Source organism: Mobula hypostoma, chromosome 16, assembly GCF_963921235.1.
Source record: "Mobula hypostoma chromosome 16, sMobHyp1.1, whole genome shotgun sequence".
NCBI lineage: Eukaryota > Metazoa > Chordata > Chondrichthyes > Myliobatiformes > Myliobatidae > Mobula > Mobula hypostoma.
This window is the reverse complement of record NC_086112.1, coordinates 50,042,113-50,063,372: the sequence shown is the minus strand read 5'-3', so window position 1 is coordinate 50,063,372 and position 21,260 is coordinate 50,042,113. Positions and strand designations below refer to the sequence as shown.

Here is a 21,260-nt window from a genome sequence, read left to right as displayed (position 1 = left end):
TTCCAAGTACGTCCACATCCTGAAAACACTAAACTAAATATGTGCTTTTGGCTGATAGTGGGAGAAGGAAATGTGTTGGGCATTCCACTAAGTTTTAAAGAACCGGATTTCTAAAATTGTGGATTGGCCTTCTTGTTCAAGCAGAGGAATCAGTGTAAAGTGGGTGATGAATTAGTGAGTTAGGTGCTATCATACTGTACCTAGGCTTGCTACAAAACAGATAAAGTCAGTGTTAGGAAGTATCACATTCCATAAAGAAAATACAAGGCAATCATTAAAGCTCTACAAAAAAAACTAGATCTTTAGGTTAAGTCAAAATAATTCAATCATTTAAATTCTAAATGAAAAGTGTAAATATGCAAGTTGAGGGAACTTGGTAAATATTCAAAGATCCACAGTTTTTAACTGATGTTTTGACCCTTTGTTCTTCCAGTACTAATTCTGTGACGCTGCTGGGGAAGACAATCCCTCTCAGGTCACCAAGCAGCTTGAAACTTTCAGCTGCCAAACACTCGGTCCTCAGTACCATGTTGCAATATTTTTTGCAGACGCTGATCTGCTCAACCAACTAGCCTGCAAAAGTCATCTTCTAATTCTCATAAAATCTTAACCGTACCACTCCCTTGGTAAATCCTTTGTTTCCGCTCAAAGGGATAGAATTATCCTGGTATTGTGGAAAACTAGTTCAGCAATTCACTGTCAGGTCCGGCTGCAACTGTGGAAAGTCTGTTGACCTGTTTAAACTGAGAGAATTTTTCAAGCTCCAGGATCATCCTGGAAAGGGAAAATAACCTTTACTGAAAATTTTTTCCCAATTTCGTTCAGCCTTACTTGCAAAGCAAGTGTAAAGTGCTTGTGGAATTATTTGTCACTGAGATTTGAAACTGTCCAGTTTACTGTTTCTAACATTTCCCTTCTTCCATCTCTGCTGTTGAGATGATGTTTATTCCAGTAACATGAATGTCCACTTCTGCCTCTCCTTTTCAAGTTAAGTCCAAAGACTCAAAGGTACAATTTAATGTCAGAGGAATGTATACAATATACACCCTGAAATGTTTTTTCTTCGCAACCATCCACGAAAACAGAGGAGTGCCCCAAAGAATGAATGACAGTTAAATGTTAGAACCCCAAAGTCCCCCCCCCCGTTCCCCCCTCTCCCGTGTGTAAGTGGCAGCAGCAACAATCCCCTCTGCCCACCGGCAAAAATAAAGTGCTCCCGCTACCAGCATGCAAGCGTGAGCAAAGCAATAGCAAAGACAGAGTTGCAGTTACCCCAAAGACTACATTGTTCACCTGATAATTCGACATACTGCAGGCTCTCTCTCGCTCTCTCTCCTAATAAGGGAGAAAGAGGTGACTCCATTTTCCAACGAACGGGAGAGAAAACAAACAACTCGCTGATTTACGATGTTATAAGTCTTTTACGTCGCTTTTTTCAAGCTCTGTGCCCAGGCACACAGCAGATGTTCCAAGTTTATTGTTGTTTAACTCCATAGGTGTATACCATCAAACAAGACGATATTTCTCCAGACCAGGGTGTAAAGCACAGCAGTACAGATAATGCACATATATAGTATAACACACAATAACTTGCTGTCTTCTCTGAATATTATAAAGTTCATACATTTCTTAACTATGTATCAGCCCCATGGTTCTTGTAGATATAAACTGTTTCAATTGTGAAGGAGTCGTGAAAGGAATTGAACAGTGCAATGTTCTTTATTAATTTTTAGAATTTCGGCATCACCAGCATGACCCAACGTTTATTGCTCATCCCTCATTACCCTTGAGGGCGATGGTGAATCAGAATCAGGTTTAATATCACCGGCATATGCCGTGAAATTTGTTGGCTTAGTGGCAGCAGATGTTCCAAGATGGTGAGTGATCTTTTTGGGGTCACTTACCATCACCGAAGGGGATAATTTCACTTGCCCCATCATTGAAATGTTCCCACAACATGTGGACTCAACTTTAAGGATTCTTCATCTCATGTTCCAAATATGTGTTCTTATTTATTTATTAATATTGTTTCTTTCTCTTTGTATTTGCACAGTTTGTTGTCTTGTGCAGGGGTTGAACGTACTAATTAGTGCAGTCTTTCATTGATTCTATTATGGATTTATTGAGCATGCCCACAAGAAAATGAATCTCGGGGTTTTTTTCTGGTGACATATATGTACTTTGAACCTTGAATTACAGCAGTCCTTCTGATGAGCATATTCCCACAGAACTTGAAACAAGGGAGATTTAAGGTAGATGTGCTGGATTCTGATGGATTTAGATAGGTTATTCCCACAAGGTGCAAGGACTAGAAGGGGCAAATTTCGAATTTTGGGCAGGATATGTGAGGAATTAGAAGCATTTTTTTCTGCAGTAGATAGTAATGATCAGAGACTTGGAGATGTAGTAGGAGTGAAGACTCAAAGGAGGAAATGGATAGGCATTTGAAATTGAACTTGGAGAGTGACAGATATAGAGCAGGTAAATTGAATCAACTGGATTGCTCAACTGTGAGCTAGAATGGACTCAGTTGGTTGAATGGACTTCACCTTAGGACTATGACCCCTCCCCCCCCACCAGCTTCTTTATGTATTTCTATATCTCTGAAGTCCACCATCTCCTAGCTGAGCTGTATTCCCTCGAAACTATCAATCACCCAGCTACTTGTCCCACACCTTCTGTTGATTGATGTTAACAACTCTCCTCAACTCCTGTCCTCCTTCACTCAAATCTGCTGCTGTTGATGCAAAGCTCCGAGAAGCAATTCTTGCAAGCTGCCACCAGGTCACCATTGTCCCTTGCCTGTTATAATTCTGTGGATCTATTATAGACTCTCAAATTCTTGCCCAGAACTGCTTATTTGAATCGCTATAGGCAGAATTCTGACTCCTCCAACAAAGTCCCTGATGTTCCAATATGATCCTGCCGAGGGTAATAATCACTTTTCCACCTTTCTGACCTGCACCCAATCCCTTATATCTCCTGTCTTACAGGCTGCCGTAACACTTCCTGTGTCTCTCCTTCACCCACCCCTTTCGCTGAATACTAAAAGCTCATAAATCTCCTAACGTTAACCAGGTCATTAAACTGAGCAGTAACTCTGTTTCATTCTCCATAGATGCTGTCTTATCTCAAGTTTTTACAACACTGATATATTCCAGATTTATCTCTTTTCTACACAGATTATAACTTTATTAGCAGCAGTAATAGAGGCACAAAGTCACAGTCTTGATGTGCTAGCTGTGGAGACCAAGTTCCCAGTTCTATTTCCTGTTCACTTGAAGTTCTACTACTGAAGTCTGTGGAATAGATCACTTTTATATGTAATGCTCAGTACAGCCATAAGATCTGACCTAATCTTCCTTCTACATAGCATATTGCCATTGAGAGCAACATTCACTTGAGATGAGAGGAAGGCAGGTAAACAGTAAAGCAGCCTCATGCTTCTTGAATACACTTGTAGCAGATTTAATAAGCTAAATTTAAATGTTCTTCTAAGCTGCATTCATGTAACACATTTAAGAATTCAAACTAGTTTGAGCAGACTTCCTGAAGAAACTGCCACAGGCTCTGAACTTTATTGTACTATGTGATCTTTCAGGTTATTCTCCCTTAGTTTTATTAGCATGAACCCAAATCACAATGTACACACAATATAGTCTTAGTGTGTTCCATTTCACAGAAAGCTTCACATCAAAGATGTGGTAGATTTTTTTTCTGCAGATAATGTACTAAACTTGGAGCGAGATGCTTTAAAGGCAAGCCACCCAATTGGTTAGGTATATATTTTTCTGTTGGTGTTGATAGAATGCTGTCCAGCTGACCATCTTACCCGCACTATAGGATGTGAGGCCACTGTTGTATATCCTGAGTCAGAACTTTCCACGGCAAATTCCATTTGAATGGAATGGTTTTTATTATCGGTTTTATCATGCACCTTGACAAATATATCTTCATCTTATAGCCAACATTACAACTAGTCATAACATTTTTAAAAAGTGTATTTGTTTGACACCTTGTCTTTATTATGAAGATAGAGACAATTCTTTGTTTCTGAATGAAAGGCTGCAAGTATCTGTTACAGAAAAATAATTAACTGCAGACATGAGAAAACATGAACTACATTGGAGTACAGTCTCCTACTTTTCTGTGGGATCTAGAAGTTAGCAATAAAGATAATTAATTTGATGGTTGGGGAAAATGTGAGGTTTGATCAGTTAGACCAAATACAGTCAGCAGTTATAGAATCAGAAGCAAGAAAATAAATCATTCACCCTATTAAGGCCATGCTGACTATGACCTAGTTTACACTGATCTTGCACTAATCCTGTCCTGTTCTCCCTGATAACTTGAACTTTGGATATTGGGATTGGGTGGGTGAGCTGAAAAGTGATGTCTTGGAGTTCATGATATGGTCATAACTTCAAAGCAGCTTAATTGGCTGCCTGGGTTCTGGTCACCTCTTTTGAAATATATTCACAAGTGGTCTTAATCTTTTGTTTTCTGTATTGGTCTCCACTTTCATTGCATCTGTCAGCAAGGTAGCTAAAGACTTTATAAATTAAATCTGCTACACATGTGAAAAGGAAGTAGAAACTCTCTAGTTACTAAATTCAGATGGTTTAAGCAGTGAGCAAATGTGCCATATGGTATGGAGGGATCTTGATTTCCTCTCCCTCAATCTTTCCCCTTCAGCCCGTAGAATGATTGCATTTCTTACTTTAATGGCGAAAAGATGTATTTTACAACATTGGAAAGAGCTTAATGCTCCAACTACCTTTTTTTGGTTTTCTCAGACGATTTTATGTTTGAATCTGGAGAAAATTAGAAGTAACCTTTATGATTCTTCATTTAAATTTGAACAGATTTGGGGACCTTTTATTCGATATTTTCATTTAATGTAATATTTACCCTTCTTGTTTTCTCTTCACTGTTTTAATGGAGGTCGGGATTGAGGACGTGATTTTAAGTTTAACTCTGTTTGGTTTCAAGTTAGCCCATTGCTTTGCTTTGCTTTTAGTTAGTTGCACGGTGGGTTTTTTTTTGGGGTTTTTTTTTTTTTTTTTTTTTTTTTTTTTCCATTGATATATATAAAATCTAGTATACTATTATGTTATCTTGGTTTCTTATGCTTAAATTACATTGTTTGTAGTATTTTCTTTTTGGTATTGTTATCTTTTGGAATTTTATTATACTTTAACATTGTATTAATGTTTATATGGCTTACCTTTTTTGTATACTTACTCAATAAAAAGATTTAAAAAGAAAGAAAGATTTCCTCTCCCTCATCTGGGATATTTATTTGAACACGTAGCTTTGTCTGTCAGCACCCACGGCTGATATTCAATGATCAAAAATGACAATGTTGTTAAGGTATAGGCAGTTTTCAGCATTGTGGAAACATGCTATAGAATGGGGAAATATATTAGCAATGGAAAATGGTGGTTTGATGAATCTGGACAAACAAAAGAAAGGCCCAGAAGATAAAGATTATGTCATCTGAAATAATTACAGGAGGTCATGGAGTCTGAATCTATATTGAAATACATCCATCAGCCTCCTATATCTGTGGCAACCATCAAATTATTTATCCATACTAATCCCATTCAGTCCATAGCATGGCATTTTCAAAAACACTTCAGAGTATCTTAAATATTGTGAGAGTACTTGCCTCCACCCTGAATGCTGGAGGTCAGTAGTATGGGATATGCTGAAGAAACTGATGCAAGTCTCAGATCAGAAGGAACTGCCATTTTGCACAGTGAAGGTAATGAAAGAGAGATATGATGCCATAATGTATAAAATAATAAGAAGAAAGATATTGGGTTGCGCAGTGGAGCGGTATAGGTGTGAAAACAGGAATCTACAGAAGAGCAACAAACAAAAAAGATCAATTGATGTAACATTGGGTGCTGAAAAGGATTGCTGAAAATCCCTTAGACAGCTAGGAGGACCAAACTTTCCATCTGGGACCAAATAAATCCCATTTGTTCCCATTGGATTGTGAAACTGAAAAGAAATTGGCATATAGGAAAAATGGTGGGATTGTGGGAGGGAGGGGTTAGATTGATCATGGTGTAAGTTAAAAGGACAGTACTATATCGTAGGCCAAGGGGCCTGTACTGTGCTGTACTGTTCTGTGATGAATTGAAATGATTTTCACAGTTGTGAAATTGGAAGGAAGCTGAAGACCAAAACACAAATAAGGATGGGGGTCAAGAAATCTTTGCATTGGCTTTAGGAGTTATTTGGTGATAGTTTCATTAAATGAACAGGAATTCATACTCAAAGCTACCTCAAAGACTTTGGTTGCCAGCAACTAGATTCACTGATTCCCCTATGACTGGAGATGGTATAGAAATGGTACTGACAATTTAAGTTTTTAAGTTTATGCGTGCTGTTTTTGAACTATAGAGTCTGCCTTTGAATTTACATCAAAATTATGAATGTTTGCAAAGGAAGACGTTTGTGGGGAAGAATGAACTCTACTAATAAATCATATGCTTTCTATAATAAATTTCATACATTAGAAGCTCTGCCATTGGTAGTTGTGTTTATAAAGTTTTCAGCATTACTGATAAACTACAGCTGTGGTTGAAAAGTACAAAGGAGATGTAAAACGCAGCGAAGGGAAGGCGTTTTGCACGATGAACCAATATAGTTAGTGCAGCCTGGAGGAATAGCATCCTTTTAATCTCATTTATTTAGCCACTCTTGTTCATAGCACTGTTTCGTTAGGCTGGTTTCTGCAGATTGTTGCTCAGTGCTTAATCTAAATATTTCTCATACTTGTCAGAGCTAAAATTGATTGTGAAAATGTTTGGCTGTTGGCACCTTTTCCATTGTGCTGAACTGCTGTAATTATTGCCATATTTTCAGATGAAGATAACCTACATACCACAAGGTTATTGTATGATAACAAATTTTAAAATCTATTTTTCTGACTGTTTATAATGTTTACAGTCTGTATTCGGGTTATTTTAGTGCTGCAGAAGGAAGGAGCTAAATTGTCTGTTGTTTGTATTTTTGTTATTTTGAGTGGCAACTCCATGTAGATTCATTCTCCTTGTTTGTTGCGGCATCAACCAATTGTCATTCGTGTTCCAGTCCTGACTGTAAATATTCTTGTGTGGGGTCATCTCCGTAAAGCCCAAACAAGGCGCAGACATAATTGCTTTCGACGGAGTGATTGCATCGTGTTCCGGGTGGGATGTGATGCTCTCAACAATGTCAGAGTAAATGAAAAGTCAAAGAAAACAACTGCAGATACTGGAAATCTAAAATAAAAGTCAATATTTATTTTTCACTAAGCCACTGGGAGAACTGCTGCACTTTGATCTTTATAGTGGAATAGTTGTAGATCTTTTTTATGATCAACAATTTTACTTCCAGATGAAGTTCACCAGTCTGATCCAAGTGGCTCCATTGGAACGGGAGGAGACCAACACAGTCCTTTGCCTACAGCTCAAGGTAAATGCTTTTATTCTTCTCTTATTAGAAAGTTAGAAGATGAGAATCTATTAGTTTCCCTTCATGTTTGATCAGTAGAAGTGCAGCTTTTCTACACCAATATCTTCGCAAATTACGGAATTTCATTGGAAACTGATTTTTGAGAGCTTGCAGATGAACTTTTAGTGGTTGTGCAATCAATTTTCTGGTGTGTGTCCATAAACAAATTTTATTCATTACTGTCAATGTTGTTTGTATAGTCAAGGAATGGAGCACCTTGCAGTCCGTGAAACAGCATTTTCTAATATATATTTGGAATATTGAGTATGCTATAGAATTATGGTTTTGAAAGTGCAGTTTCATTAGACTGTTTCACTGCTCCTTGTCATGCTTTGTTATTTTTCTTGTATAGATTTCCAAAGTAATTAGTAAAGTTCTTAAATGTGATGCAAGAAGGATGTGGGGGCTTTGAAAAGGGGCCAGAAAAGGAGTAGGAGCCATGTATTCTGTGATGGGCATTTATTACGGTAACTTGTCACATTAGTGGAGGCGTGGTAAAAGTGAAGGGAATAACTTGCGTATTCTTGCTTATTTCGTGGCTGTTTGTAACTTGGGACTGACTGAGGTCACATTTTTGCTGACCGTTGAAATAACTCTCAATAATGCCTAATTGTATGTTTGCTAATTGCTAATAAAGGATCGAAATACGAAGTTCAACAATTTGGAGCAATCATTGGAGCTCTGGGCATGTCATGCAAGTATAACAAGTCCGTCTGGGGTTGCAGGCTGCCGGCCATTGTTTTGGTTTGATTTTGGATCAATTTTTGCCGCTACCAGGATGCTTCTTGGACTAGAGGCTTTTAGTTATAAGGAGATGCTGGACAGACTGGGGTTGTGTTTTTTTTTTGGAGCATCAGAACCTTGATGGAAGTTTATAAAATTGTGTGAGCTCCATCTAACATGCGAATCCTTAGACGTGCAGGGTACAGCAGCGCTGGTCTTAAATCCATCTTATAGAATTCCGACATCACGGATCTGTAACGGACCCGTTGGTCCCAGATTGGTTTACTGAAATCTTCCACGAATCGGAACTTAAGATCCGAAAAATCAATGAAACCTTTAGATCGAGCGAATCGAAACAGTCTCTCCTTATCTTGAAAGTAATGAAAACGTAAGATAACATGCCTAGGTCTATCTGACCTAGACGAGTATGATGGGATTCTGTGAACACGATCCAGTAGCGGTGGTTGGTCAGGAAATACAGTAGGGAATGCATCTTTTAAAAGTTGGGAGAAATATTTCATAGGGTTGTTAGCTTCCACGGCTTCCCTGACGCCAATCATTCGTAAATTCTGCCGTCGCATTCTAGATTCCAAGTCAGAGTTTTTAAAAGTCAAAAAGTCAAGTTTCTTCTTCATTACATTAATTGTTTCTTCGACTTTCCCCATCTTAAGCTCACTTTGTTGCGCGGATTTTTGAAGACCAGATATAGCCGACTGATGTTCCGCAATACATGTTTGCATCTTATCAATTAAATCGGCAATTTTCTGGAACTTAGTTGAGATTTCCATATGAATCAGGTCTTTAACAGAGCCCATAATTTCTGTACGAATCATCTCCCTAACAGAGGTTGAAATTTCCCTCTGAATTAACTCCGATATAGCTTCCAAAGTCACCGGTGATTCAGTCGGAGGGAGATCCGTAGCTTTCGGTTTAACCGGAGGTTTACCATCCTTGCCGTCTTTCCCGTTCTTAGACATAGCCGATCTCAGTATCATCCAATTGTCAGAGAATTCAGTTTAATTCAAAGTATTGTAAAAATTGATGCCTTAATAGTTAATTAAAGTATAGCTGACCATAGAGAGAAAAAACTCAGAGGTAATGGAGCGAGTCAAGAACGCGACTTCACTCCATGAGCGCTACCGGAAGTCTCCCAAAATTGTGTGAGCAATAGACAAAGTAGGCAGCCAGAATTTTTTTTTCCAAGGTTTTAAAGCATTGTTTTAAGGTGAGAATGTGAAAGCTTTAAGGGAATGAGTGCAGGACAAGTTTTACACAGGGAGTCATGGGTACCCAGGCGTGATTGCTGAAGTAGATACAATTGTGGCATTCAAGAAGCTTTCAGATGGGTACATAGATATGATGGAAGTAAGGGATCTGGATGATGTACAGGCAGAAGGGATTAGTTCAATTTGGCACCATTCTGCCGCAGATGTGGTGGGCCAAAGAGCCAGTTTCTGTGCTGTACTATTCTCTGTGCCGTGTCTTAATTTCTGGAAAGACTTGTGAAGCACTTGTTGATGTTTCTGCATATCAAGGCTCTGAATCTGGTGCTTTCTCCCACACTTCAACTCATTCAGTTCATAGTTACTGCTGGGTAGTCTTGGTCAGCACTGCTGTATCCTATTCCAACTCCCCAACCACAACAACTTTTTGACTTTGAGCACACTTGCAACAGCCCCTTGTCTCACTCCTCTTCCTCCTGTTCTAGGAATCTAAAGACTTAAATCACAATCAGCCTCTTCTTTACTATTTCCTCAGGTCTGGCTAACTTGTGCTCCTCTGTTTGCCTGTATGTTGAGCATTATATTCTCTCCTGTTAATTACATAAACTCTGTGATTTAAAAGAGTACTGACCAATATTTGTTGAGCTGTTATCTACCCCTCCCAGCACCGAAGAGAGCAATATCCACACAGTAACAACAACTTCCATTATAATGAAAATTTTAAAGTAAAAGGAGTTTAAAATCTGCACACACAAACATATTTTATCTATTATCTGCTGCCCTTTTTCTCTAGCTTCCTGAGAACTATGCACATCCTTGATTCCATTTGTGCAATTTTCTGGGTATCTGTATTCAACTTACTGAGTTTCACACTTTACAATTCCAAATCGATTCAAAATAAGAATCCAAGGAGCCAAATTCTGTATCCTAATCCATATTTCTCAGTGATATATTTTATTTATAGATACTCATGGTAACATGCCCTTAAAGGATCCACGAGCCCACACTGGCCAATTAAATCCAGTTGACCAATTGACCTATTAACCTTTTTTTTACTTTCTTTTTGTATTTGCACAGTTTTGCACACTGGTTGTCCGCCCTGTTGGTGTGGCCTTTTGTTGATTCTGTTATGGTTATTGGGTTTATTGACAATGCCCACAAGAAAATGAATCTCTGGGTTGTATATGTTGACATATGTGTACTTTGATAATAAATTTACTTTGAACTTTGAACCTGTATGTCTTTGGGATGCCGGAGGAAACCCACGTGGTCATAGGGAGAATATAAGAAACTTCTTACAGACATCAGCAGAATTGAACCTGGATCACTGGCACGGAAAAACATTTCGCTAACCTCTACAATACCATGCTACCCCCAAATGTGTAACACAAAAGCTGTATAAACCTATTGCAATTGAAATATTAACAAAAATTTGCAGCAAGATCAATTAAAAAATGTTTTTTGATTCTTAAAACTGAAGTGTGTGTTAATGATCTTGGAAGACAACTAAATTAATGGTCTTCACCACCCCCCCCCATAGTCCCCTCACTTCCATGTCCTTCTCCAATTTCTTGTCACCACACTTTGCCTCATTCTTCCCTGTTACCTCTCTCATTTTGCTCTGTTTTTTTAAATCACTCTTCCAGCTTCCTCCCACTTCCTATCCATTTCCTCCATCCTCACCCCTATTGTTCTTCCTCGCTCTTAAACTTTCACACTTTTGCCAAAAGGTGAATTACAGGACCAAAAAGTCTATACCTTCTCTTATCCCACTGGCCCTACCACCCCCTCTCTCTCCTAACTTCCCTATCTAGTTCTCCTCCAGACTGCCTTCTTTTTATTCCACGCTCCACTGTCCTGTCAGATTCTATCTTCAGCTCTTCATCAGTTCCACATATCACCATCCCATCTTTTTATGTTTCCTCCGCCCCACCTGTCATCATTTCCCCTTCCCCCGTTGCCTGGATCCACCTATCACTAGCTCTTGCTTCTCCTCCTCCCCCAACCTTTTTATTTTGGCTTCTTCGCTCTTTCTTTCCAGTCCTGGTGAAAGGTCTCAACCCAGAACATAGACTGTCCATTTCCCTTCCGGGTGCTGCCTGGCTTACACATTTTTCTCCAGCATTTTGTGTGTTGCTCCAGGTTTTCAGCATCTATAGTGTTTCTTCAGTCTTAATTTTATTTTCTGTGCCTCCAGTAATGCTGGACCTATTGTTGTCTATAAATTATTCCTCTAATTTGTATTAATACTATGCTATCCTATTAAAGTTGTGGATCCTTTCACTGGCATTGACTGATATTGGTTTATAGGATGGACAGTGAGGACACTGTTGCCAGTCAAAAATGCCTTTGAGGCATCATTGTCTTCACATCTGGCATGGGGTCATACATGACTGACATATTAAAAACGCTTATCGAGGATGACATAACCATGCCATTCAAAACTGGTAAGGTTAAATCAGTCAGCCACTGATTTCATGTGGATCATATAAAAAAGTCTATCGTCCTCAATCTGGTAACACAGTTGAATGAAAATGTTTTGATAGCATTTGCCTTTTTTGAAATGTTGGTGTACTTTTCCAACTTCTGTGTATGCTAAATTATTTCATATCATCAGCCAGCATGTTGTCTCTTGGTTTTTAATATCATTCTATTCTCTTCATGTCTGTTTTCTCTCTCATTGAATCAAGCATCTTGAAATGTTGTACAAGGTAATGGATGTAACTTTTGTAGGGGAACAAAGCCTGCTGTTCATTTGAATCGTAACCCCAGGCATATGGTAATAAAGATTTTCATTAAGGTCTTCATCACCTGCCATTGAACAGGCATGGTCTCCTTACAGTTGTGTAAAATCTTATATATTGGTATCATTACTTTATATTGAACCATAATCTCTTGCATAGAAGCTCTTTTCTGACAGAAATAATGCAGTGCACTTAGTATCACAATTTTCCATGGAATTGAAGATTTACTTTATAATTTTTCTGGGTTCAACAGGAGGGTCTCCTTGAAAGAGGAGAAAAGGACAATTAATTTATTGTTCATTGGGAAGAGTTTAAATCCCAATGCCTGGATGAACTGTTTACAAACATTTTATTTCTCATGGTCTCTTAGATGTTTGAAGACCTTTAAGTATAAAAGACATTCATTCAATACTGTATGTCTAGATAGGACCAGTATTACCGTGGATTTTCAGATTTACATGGTTTTCAGTTTACTTGCAGACCCAAAGGAAATAATTCCCTTTTTGTAGCACTGGTCAAGTGTTTGGGGCCAAATGGAGGGAACTCTTAACTGTTATGTGGCAGTGCCAGTTGCAATCAAGGGTGAATCTGTTAGTTGAGCTCTCGCAGCAGGAATTTAATGTGGAATGTTTCTTGTCTCTGTGGAATGTTCCATGTTGGCGCAGCATGATACTTTAAAATATGTGCTTACTGAGTCAGCAAATCAGTTTTCCACTTTAGTATTCTGTCCAGCCTTTGCTTTAGTGATCTTTGAAGCCATATTTAAAGCCAATATCTAACATATTATTGTGCAAGTTGTAATAGGAACTGCACATACCTGTAAATAAGAATCCAAAAAGTGCATCCATGTTGCATAATTCCCTGATGGTTATGGTGGATGGGGATTAGAAAACTGAGCTGATTTTACATGGTTTGTTTAATTTTTTACATATTTGGTGTTTTAGCAGTACCTGGGAGGTATTCCAAAAAAAGGCTGTAATTTCTTCTAGGCTTAATGACATGAACCTGCTGTGCACCTCAGCACAGAAGAATCATCATGAAAGATTTCACACAAGAATTAATAAGTAGAACAGTGTGCGCTCTTTTTCTTGAAAGGAAAACACTTCCTTTTAGCAGTATATTTTTTGGGCTGATCTAAGGCTGTACTGAAAAGCCTCCATCTCGTCTGACACTAATCTCTGTGAGTTGGGTGTCCTTCTTACACTGCTATCAGAGGATGAGGATTAAAACAATCCCTTATCCAATGTTTAGGATGGGCAATAAGAGGTGAATTTGGTGAGAAGATGCTCCAGCCTGATACATGTTTAGAAAATTTGTAGGATTTTTACTTTCACTTGCTCTGGGGAAAGGGATTTAGATTAGATACAGTGGATTCCGGTTAATTGGAGCAGCTGCTTATTTTCGACAACTTTTAAAGAACAAAAACGAATTGAGAAAGTAGCCAGGATTCCCTTTGTTTATTTAGGACTCTATGCTGCTTAATTGGGACAGGAGTCTGTTGCCGAACAGTTTCTAACTAGCATCGGTCACATGTGTGTCGTGTGGCCATTAGATACTACACTGTGCTTAGAGCAAAGAGTTTTAAAATAATGTCACTTGCGTGTGTTCATATTCAAAAAGCAGTGATTTTTGTCACTTACAGTTAGTGAGTAATAAGCAGTAAGACAATTGAGAGCTGTTTTTCTCACTGCGGTTTCAAGCATGATTCCAGAAATGTCCGGGAGTGAAAATGAAACGATTCCACTAATTCAATGGGTTAGAAGCTATGACAAGAATGAAGGTGTTGACACTTATCTTGGATGCTACAATGAAAATGAAGATCTGGAGGATGCAATTGCCAAAAGCTTGTTTGAAGGCAGTCCATTATGTATGTGCTAATTTTGTTCACTTACAGTCATTCAAAAGAACACAGCAGTATACACTGGATCTCTGTCGGTATCTGTTAGGAACTAATACACAGTTTTATAGTATTGTAGTTTTGGTGGTGTTCTAATTTATTCTATATGTCATTGAAAAATACAATTTGTTACCCAGTTAAATGGTAGTTTGTCTTTTTAATTCCTTTTTACTATTTCCATGAAACTTTGGCTAATTGGGGCAGCCACTTGGGCCAAAATGTGTCCTAATGGTGTCCTAGTTAACCAGAATCCACTCTATTTGGATAATATCAAATATACATCTTCTTTCTCCTCTATTTGAAAAGTGTTTATTTTTAATGTTTTCCTTCATTTGTTTGAATTGTTGCTAATGCTGACTTTAGGCAGCTCTCAAAGCTGTAAAGTCTCCAGGAGTTCCCCTGGGCTCCATCATTCTCTCTGACTGGGTTTGCATTCCTGTGTGTTCCGGGTACATGTGCATCATGCTCGTGTGATTTTGTGTCCTTTTTTGGCTGAGTTGTTTCAAGAATGGTTTGTAATTACGTTCCCTCTTTAGCTAACTAGTGAAGCTGTAAAATTTTGTCCACAGGCATAACCACAAACCTTTCGTTGTTCTAGCAGCACAGTGCAAAGTAGTGTCAGCTTCAGTAAAACAATGTGGGAAGCTGCAAGACTATGTTTAAAAAAAACATTTTGCCTTTAGGAAATTCTTTTTTCAACTTTGTTGTACATACTTGTAGCAGTTGATTATGAAGAAGACAGATAAATCTGCTTGATTTTTATTTTCAAGTGCTTATGATATGCTGGAGGGATGGACAGAGGATGGAGTAGGGGAATATTAGTTTGAATTACAGAATGAATCACTGTGGATTAAAGAAGTGAAGAGGAAAAGCCTGATTTCTGAAAATACTTTTGCTGAACAATAGTCCTGCTGTGTGAGAAATTGGTTCCATATGTGACATGCTTGCAAGGCGTTCCACCATCATTTGCATAAGTATGTCTTTTTAAAAAAATGAATAGTAACAAATGAAATCAGTGAAAAAATCTTAAATGCTTCTGCATTAAATATAGAATGGCAGTACTGATCATTCTGCACCATTTTATAATCGTGATCTGTAGTTCGACCCTGAGAATTGGGTAGATGTTCCATGCACCTCTGTAGATCTGAACGCTGTTACCGGTGCTTCATATTTTAGAACTGAAGTGCAAAGTTGCGGCATTTATCTGCACAATGCCTGCTGTCTTCAGAGGGTGTAATTCTGTCCACAAACCTAAGCAATTGTATTTCTGTCATACTTGGAAGATCTCTGCCTGTGTATGGAATCACTAGAAACGGTTCATTGCACTATATGTAATGCTACTTTTCAACTGGTAGTCAGCCAACTGAGTTAGCAGCATTTGTAAAGGTTTGATGTCTAAGCAAAAAAGGACATGCATTCCTTATTAATTCTGATCATGGGGAGTACTGAATTTTCATATTTTGATGCAATGAATCTCACCAAAAAAGAATAGTGCATTGTTGTTTCTTTTACTAAGTCATCTTGCATTGAGTCGTAAACTGCATTTGTCTTAAGTTTGTATGAAATAGAGGAAAGAAAATAAGAGAGCAATATGGTAAATTCTAGCATTCTAAATAAATATTTTGGAAAATATTTGAATTTGCCACTCATCTGTTCTAAACTGGTTCTATTGCTATTGGCAAACTTTGGACACTGTGAACCAGGAGGAAAGTTTTCTCATCTCAAATCTCCCCACTTGATATTTTAAAACCACGGTCTTTCATTTCTTCTATGGCTTTTCCACCCTTACCCAACCACTCAATGGCTGACTGACAGGCAATTCAGCTCCATGATAAAGCTATAGTCTATTTTGCCAGTAGGGTTATTATGCTTCATAATCACCAGAAGGCAGACATTGCTGCTGTTATAAGCATTAGCTTCAATAGTTGTTTTGATCTACTTGCTGTTGTAAAAGTTGAAGGTAGGTATTTAGATCACTTCAAAAAAAAGGAAAATTTACATAGATCTGGTGGTATTAGGCGGGTTGGGATAATATGCCAACTGAGTCCTGGCTGAGGTGGGACTTCAAAGTGTGGTCAACAAGATGTGGGGAAAAAGGTGAACTGTTTTTTGGAGAGGGCAATAATTTTAAATATTCCAAATAATTTCATTTCAATTTTGCAACTGAAAAAGTTACATAATTTTTGTTGAATTGTTTAATTCAATTTGCTGAGCTGCAGTCATCTTCATTTCTTCATGCAAACAGAAAGTATTTATCTGTCCTATTTTCTCTTTCTCTCTCAAGCAAAAACATGAAATACTCGGAGCACTCAACTGGTGATGCAGTATCTATGGAAGGAGATAGAGAGTTGATCTTGCAAGTTAGAGACCCTTCTGCAGAATTGGAAGAGAAAGACACTGAGCAGGGCAGTGCGGCACAGTGATAAAGAAAAGGGAACTTCTAGTCAGAGGACAGGTTACCATGGGTATAAGATGTAGTTATCTGGTTGAAAGATTAATGATTGAAGTTAGAGAGAAAGCAGCTTCTAAGCAACAGAAACCCTATGAAATGATAATGAGAGGACGAGATCATGAGAGATAAAGAGCACAAGGAATAGATCGTAAATGCTGCAAAATATCTAAGGGGTCAGACTGTGCAAATGGATAGTGAGAAAATGAGCTATTATTACTTTCTGTCCATTCAAAGATGCAAAATTTTCTTCAGTACCCAAAATTTCCCATCTGATCAAATGTGTTGCACACAGTTTTTTTTTGGCTAATTATGTTATTGGAAGATTTCAATCATCCTTCTGCATCTTAAGATAGTAAGACTGGTACCTAATCACTAAGGCAAGAACCAAATTTTAAGGAAATTTGTAGCAATCTTAATGCTGTTCCAGTAAATATAAATGGAATTATTTAAAGAACAAAACTGGGCAGAGCATGTTTTTTTTATCTGCATAGGTTATTCATCAGGTAACACTGGATTATTTTCTTGTAATAACTTCACAGTTAGTTCCTGTTCCTTTTGGTAAATCATCTCAGAAAATACTGTTTGGTGAAGATCAACACTTCTCATGGCCCATAGGTTAACTTTTCATGAGTGTGCAGATAACTGGTCAGATTTTCTGTTGGTAGGTGTTAGGTTCCTCCTGGATTATGTAAATTATAGCCCTCCATTCTCAACATCCAGTGCCAATGAACACAAGTTACATCATGTTTGTGCTACCAATTTTATTAGCCACTTAATGAGTGCTGGTTGTAAGGCTACTAAAAGTAAATCTTGGAAGGCTATCAGAACCAGCACACAATTTTGTTCCCTGCCTTTATGGTGTGCTGGGTGTATATATTTGCAGAACCTCGCCCTTTGTGCATGACAGATCTCCATTCAAAATTCAGTAACTTGTTTAATTGCCTGATCCTGTCTGTGATCTTATTATAAATTACAGGGGGAAATTGCCTAAATTTCACTTTAGAGACCTGCTTAGTAACAGTGCTGTACTTTTTAAAGGTCATTCTGCATAGTCCAAACAGACCCTCCTCTCCTGCAAAAAAAAAGGACTTTATAGTTCTCATGCTAACTTTGAGTTAAAAATAACACTTTGAAGCTTTATGCCTTGGGTGATGTAGACCAAGGGGAAAATGTAAACAATACAGTTACCATACTGCTCGTAATGACGGAAAAGGGATATCAGTAAACATGCGCTCGCGCACTTTCAAGATGCTGTGCATGCTGGTCACAGATAATGCCAGATAATTCTCATTTTAATTTTCTGGTAAGGATCTCTGAAGATAACTCCATACAAAGGCAATTGAGTAGTTAGGCCCTGAGGAATTCAGTAGCTTATATTCTGGTTTTGCTTAAAATCTAGAATTATTTAGTCAGGTGTAGTGACAGACAGAGGATCTGTCATTAAAAATTTATAGAGTTGGTTCCTTACCATAATCTTGAGACATGCCCAGATTTTATTCTCTTGATGGAGTGGGGGAATTAAGGGAGAAACCATCCAAGTGATAATGATAAAAGGCAAAGGCACTAGAGCACGAGAGTTGTTTTGCTACAGCCATACAAGACTTTCACAAGGCCACAACTGGAATATTGTTCAGTTATAGTCTCTCAATTTTTGTATATTTACGGGGCTGGAGGAGACCATTTGGCCCATTGAGTCTCTACTGGCTCTTAGATCCCATTCCTCCATATATTTCCCTATAACTTAATATCTGTTACATATCCAACAACATGATCGCGTCCCCGTCCCCAGCCCCCCAGCCTTGTTTCTTCTTCCACACTAAGACGGGGAACTTTGTCATTGAAACACAATGGGATTTGCTCTTATTCTTAACTCCACAGAGAGCATGTCTTTTCTGATTATGTCCTTCTGCGAGGGAGTGAGCCTCCTGAGTAAATGCTGTAACAATATTCTCCTGGAAAATATTATTGTCTGTAATTACAGTATAGACACTATACTATCTTCATGTTTTGATTGGTCAAAACAGCTTTATAAAGAGTCAATCTTGATGAACTTGCCTTAATTATTTTCTTTGCAGAATCATCGTTGAATCTGTAAAGAAGTTTATAACATTTCCTTGTTAATCAACGTTGATCCTCATTCAACTGATGGCAAACAATTGTCCTGGCTAATAAAGTGGCTAACTAGCAGATGATAAACTGTGTTAATTGACAAGCAATCAGACAGTTTCTACAAGAGGCTGCAGCAACTGGTAGCAAGTGTAAGTATGATGGACAGAATGCCTCAAAACCAACTTCGTCACAACCAGACAAATGATCTCAACAATTCAGTTTGGTCCTTAAGCTTTTCAGATCACTACTGAACTGGGCCTGTTTTGCTGGCTGTTCCTCTGAACCTGGAAACCTGTTTGCCAGTTGATTTCAATGTATTGCTAGATCGTTATCTTTTTTATGCATCTAGGATACTCAATTTCTGAAAAAAAACATTTGAATGCATCTCAAAGCATCAATAAGCCCACATTCTTAACCAAGTATTTTTTATATCACTTAGGAATTTGTTGAAAGTAGAAAGAGATTGAATCTTCTTTGCAATGTGCATTGATTAAATTCTGATTTGGCTGTTACACCCAGGGATCTAATCAAGGCAGTCAGCCATCATAGCTTAGGAATAAAGCACATGTGGGGAATAGATTGCAAGTGCTGCAAGTGAAAAAAAGAACTGTCTTTATTAATTATATGTGGAAAGCATCAATTTCTGCTCATGTTCTCCAGTTAGCTTAACCCACCTGGTTTAAGAGGTGATGGGCCATAGTTCGATTTCTGCACTGCACAGGTAGCACCTGCTGTTTATTGCACTTGTCCACAGACTTGCAGTTATCTATTGTGATGTAGTTTGATGAAAATAATTTACTGTTGGGGTCACCCCGCACAACTGTTTATTGTGGCTTTTTGGTAAGTAGAGGTTGTAAGGTGACCTGGGCTACAAATTATTTAGATTTTTTAAATAACGGCTTAAAAATGGTTATAAAAATAAATTACATCTGTCTTGTTCCTGTGTATATTTTATACTCTTCATTTAGGATCGATTAAAATGTTTAAAAATAAACATAGTGATTTTTTTTTTTCCTTTTCTGGTTTAATACACTCAAAATTTAAAATGGTATCACTGCTGTTGGCCGACTGGGAACCTTGAGCTCTTTGAATTCAGTGTCAGATAGTGGGAAGTCCATGCTGCTGTGATTGCTGGGTCCTTGTGTGCAGCTTTCCTTAAGATCAGCAGGGTTGATGCAATCACTGTGCCCTGGCATGGATCTTCCACATTGCAGTGTGAACAGTAGAGCAAGCCAGGTCGTGAACAGAAGATGCTATCAGACATTTTGTTATTTATCAGATAAGGTTCCATAGGTCTCTCCTGCATATCTGTATTCCTTTAGTGATGCTCCATCTTCCAGCTGCCAAATATCACAATCTCTGTTTGTCAGAATTGCCCTCCATCTGGGCTGAAGGCTATAATTTAAATTACAGTAAACTCATCCATTACCTGCCTGTTCAACATCCCCATGGTTAGGCACTCATTGTGGCTGTGGTTTCCATTCTCCCTTCAAACATTAAGTTCACTGGAAAATATTAATAACGTGTGTGATGGATATTCACTTCCTTGGGCTCGGGAGGCTTATTGCTAACCTCAGCTTTCTGGTGCAGCAGCATGAACTTTCCAAAGGATCAGAGTTGTTTGTAACAAAGTTAAACTTGGAATAAATATTCCCTGCTCAACTACTTGTTGTAAAGAAGAATCAGTATTCAGTTCTTAATGTAAGTTGCAAGCTGTAATCTGTTTATAGCTAAAAGAACATCTGGGCTAGCAGCTGAGGTATGTGGTTTGCAAAGTGAAGTGATCATGTGTCATCTTGTCTGCATTAGCTAAATGTAAGACAATGGGGCTACGTTAATTGGCCTGCATTAAATCAGGCAACTACAGCTAAGTTATTTACACCATTGTCCTCAGAAGCTCTTAGGCCAACTGTATCAATGACTTTGTCCCAGCAAAGGAGTCTGGGAAACATCACCTGATGATGACATCATCTAGTAGGAAACTGTACAAATATTAGGAAACATTGGGGATTGTTAGGAATGACAAGGATAATGACAAAGATGGAGACAGAGAGAAGAACTAGAATTGATTCCTCAGCTTTCGGTTTCTGTGATAGACGACTCGTTCATATGCAATTTGTTGGTATGTTCTTTTAGTTCATTAGAAGTGTACCTGTGTTTGGAAATTCTTTGTAGCTTGTAAATCTTTTGTAATTTGGAAATCTTTTATAAATCTGAACCAGTTATTTTTTAAGAACTATTTGTCCATATTTAAATGTGTGCCATTAAAAATAAAATAAGCTGTGTCTTAACTACGTTTGCTGAAGTATCTCCTCCTTGACAGGGAGGAGGGATCCATCATTCAGGTGGGAATTGGCAGCTAGACAATGCCGTAGAAACTAGACAAGGAAGTAAGTTGGTTCATTGAAGAGTAGGTGGATACAATATAATCTCCCCGATACGTAGCTGTGGATCAGAATCAGTATCAGGTTAATATCAAGGCATAGAGTATGTTATGAAATTGGTTGTTTTGCAGCAGCAGTACATTGTAATACATAATAAAAACTAAATTACGGTAAGAAGGATTTTTTTAAGTTAACTAAGTAGTGGAAAAGGAGGAAAGA

At 38.1% G+C, this 21,260-nt stretch overlaps 1 protein-coding gene across 3 annotated transcripts in view; it reads left to right on the top strand.

Annotated features, from left to right (window-relative positions):
* The window catches only part of ror2 (receptor tyrosine kinase-like orphan receptor 2), a 293,512-nt gene that overhangs the window by 234,699 nt on the left and 37,553 nt on the right, over positions 1 to 21,260 (top strand). For 2 of the 3 annotated variants that reach the window (XM_063068940.1, XM_063068938.1), the window contains exon 2: positions 7,393 to 7,470. The exons of the other annotated variant lie outside the window; for it this stretch is intronic. In XM_063068940.1, coding sequence (XP_062925010.1) covers positions 7,393 to 7,470 — 78 coding nt within the window. The remainder of the gene's footprint in view (positions 1 to 7,392; positions 7,471 to 21,260) is intronic. 3 annotated transcript variants of the gene reach the window in all.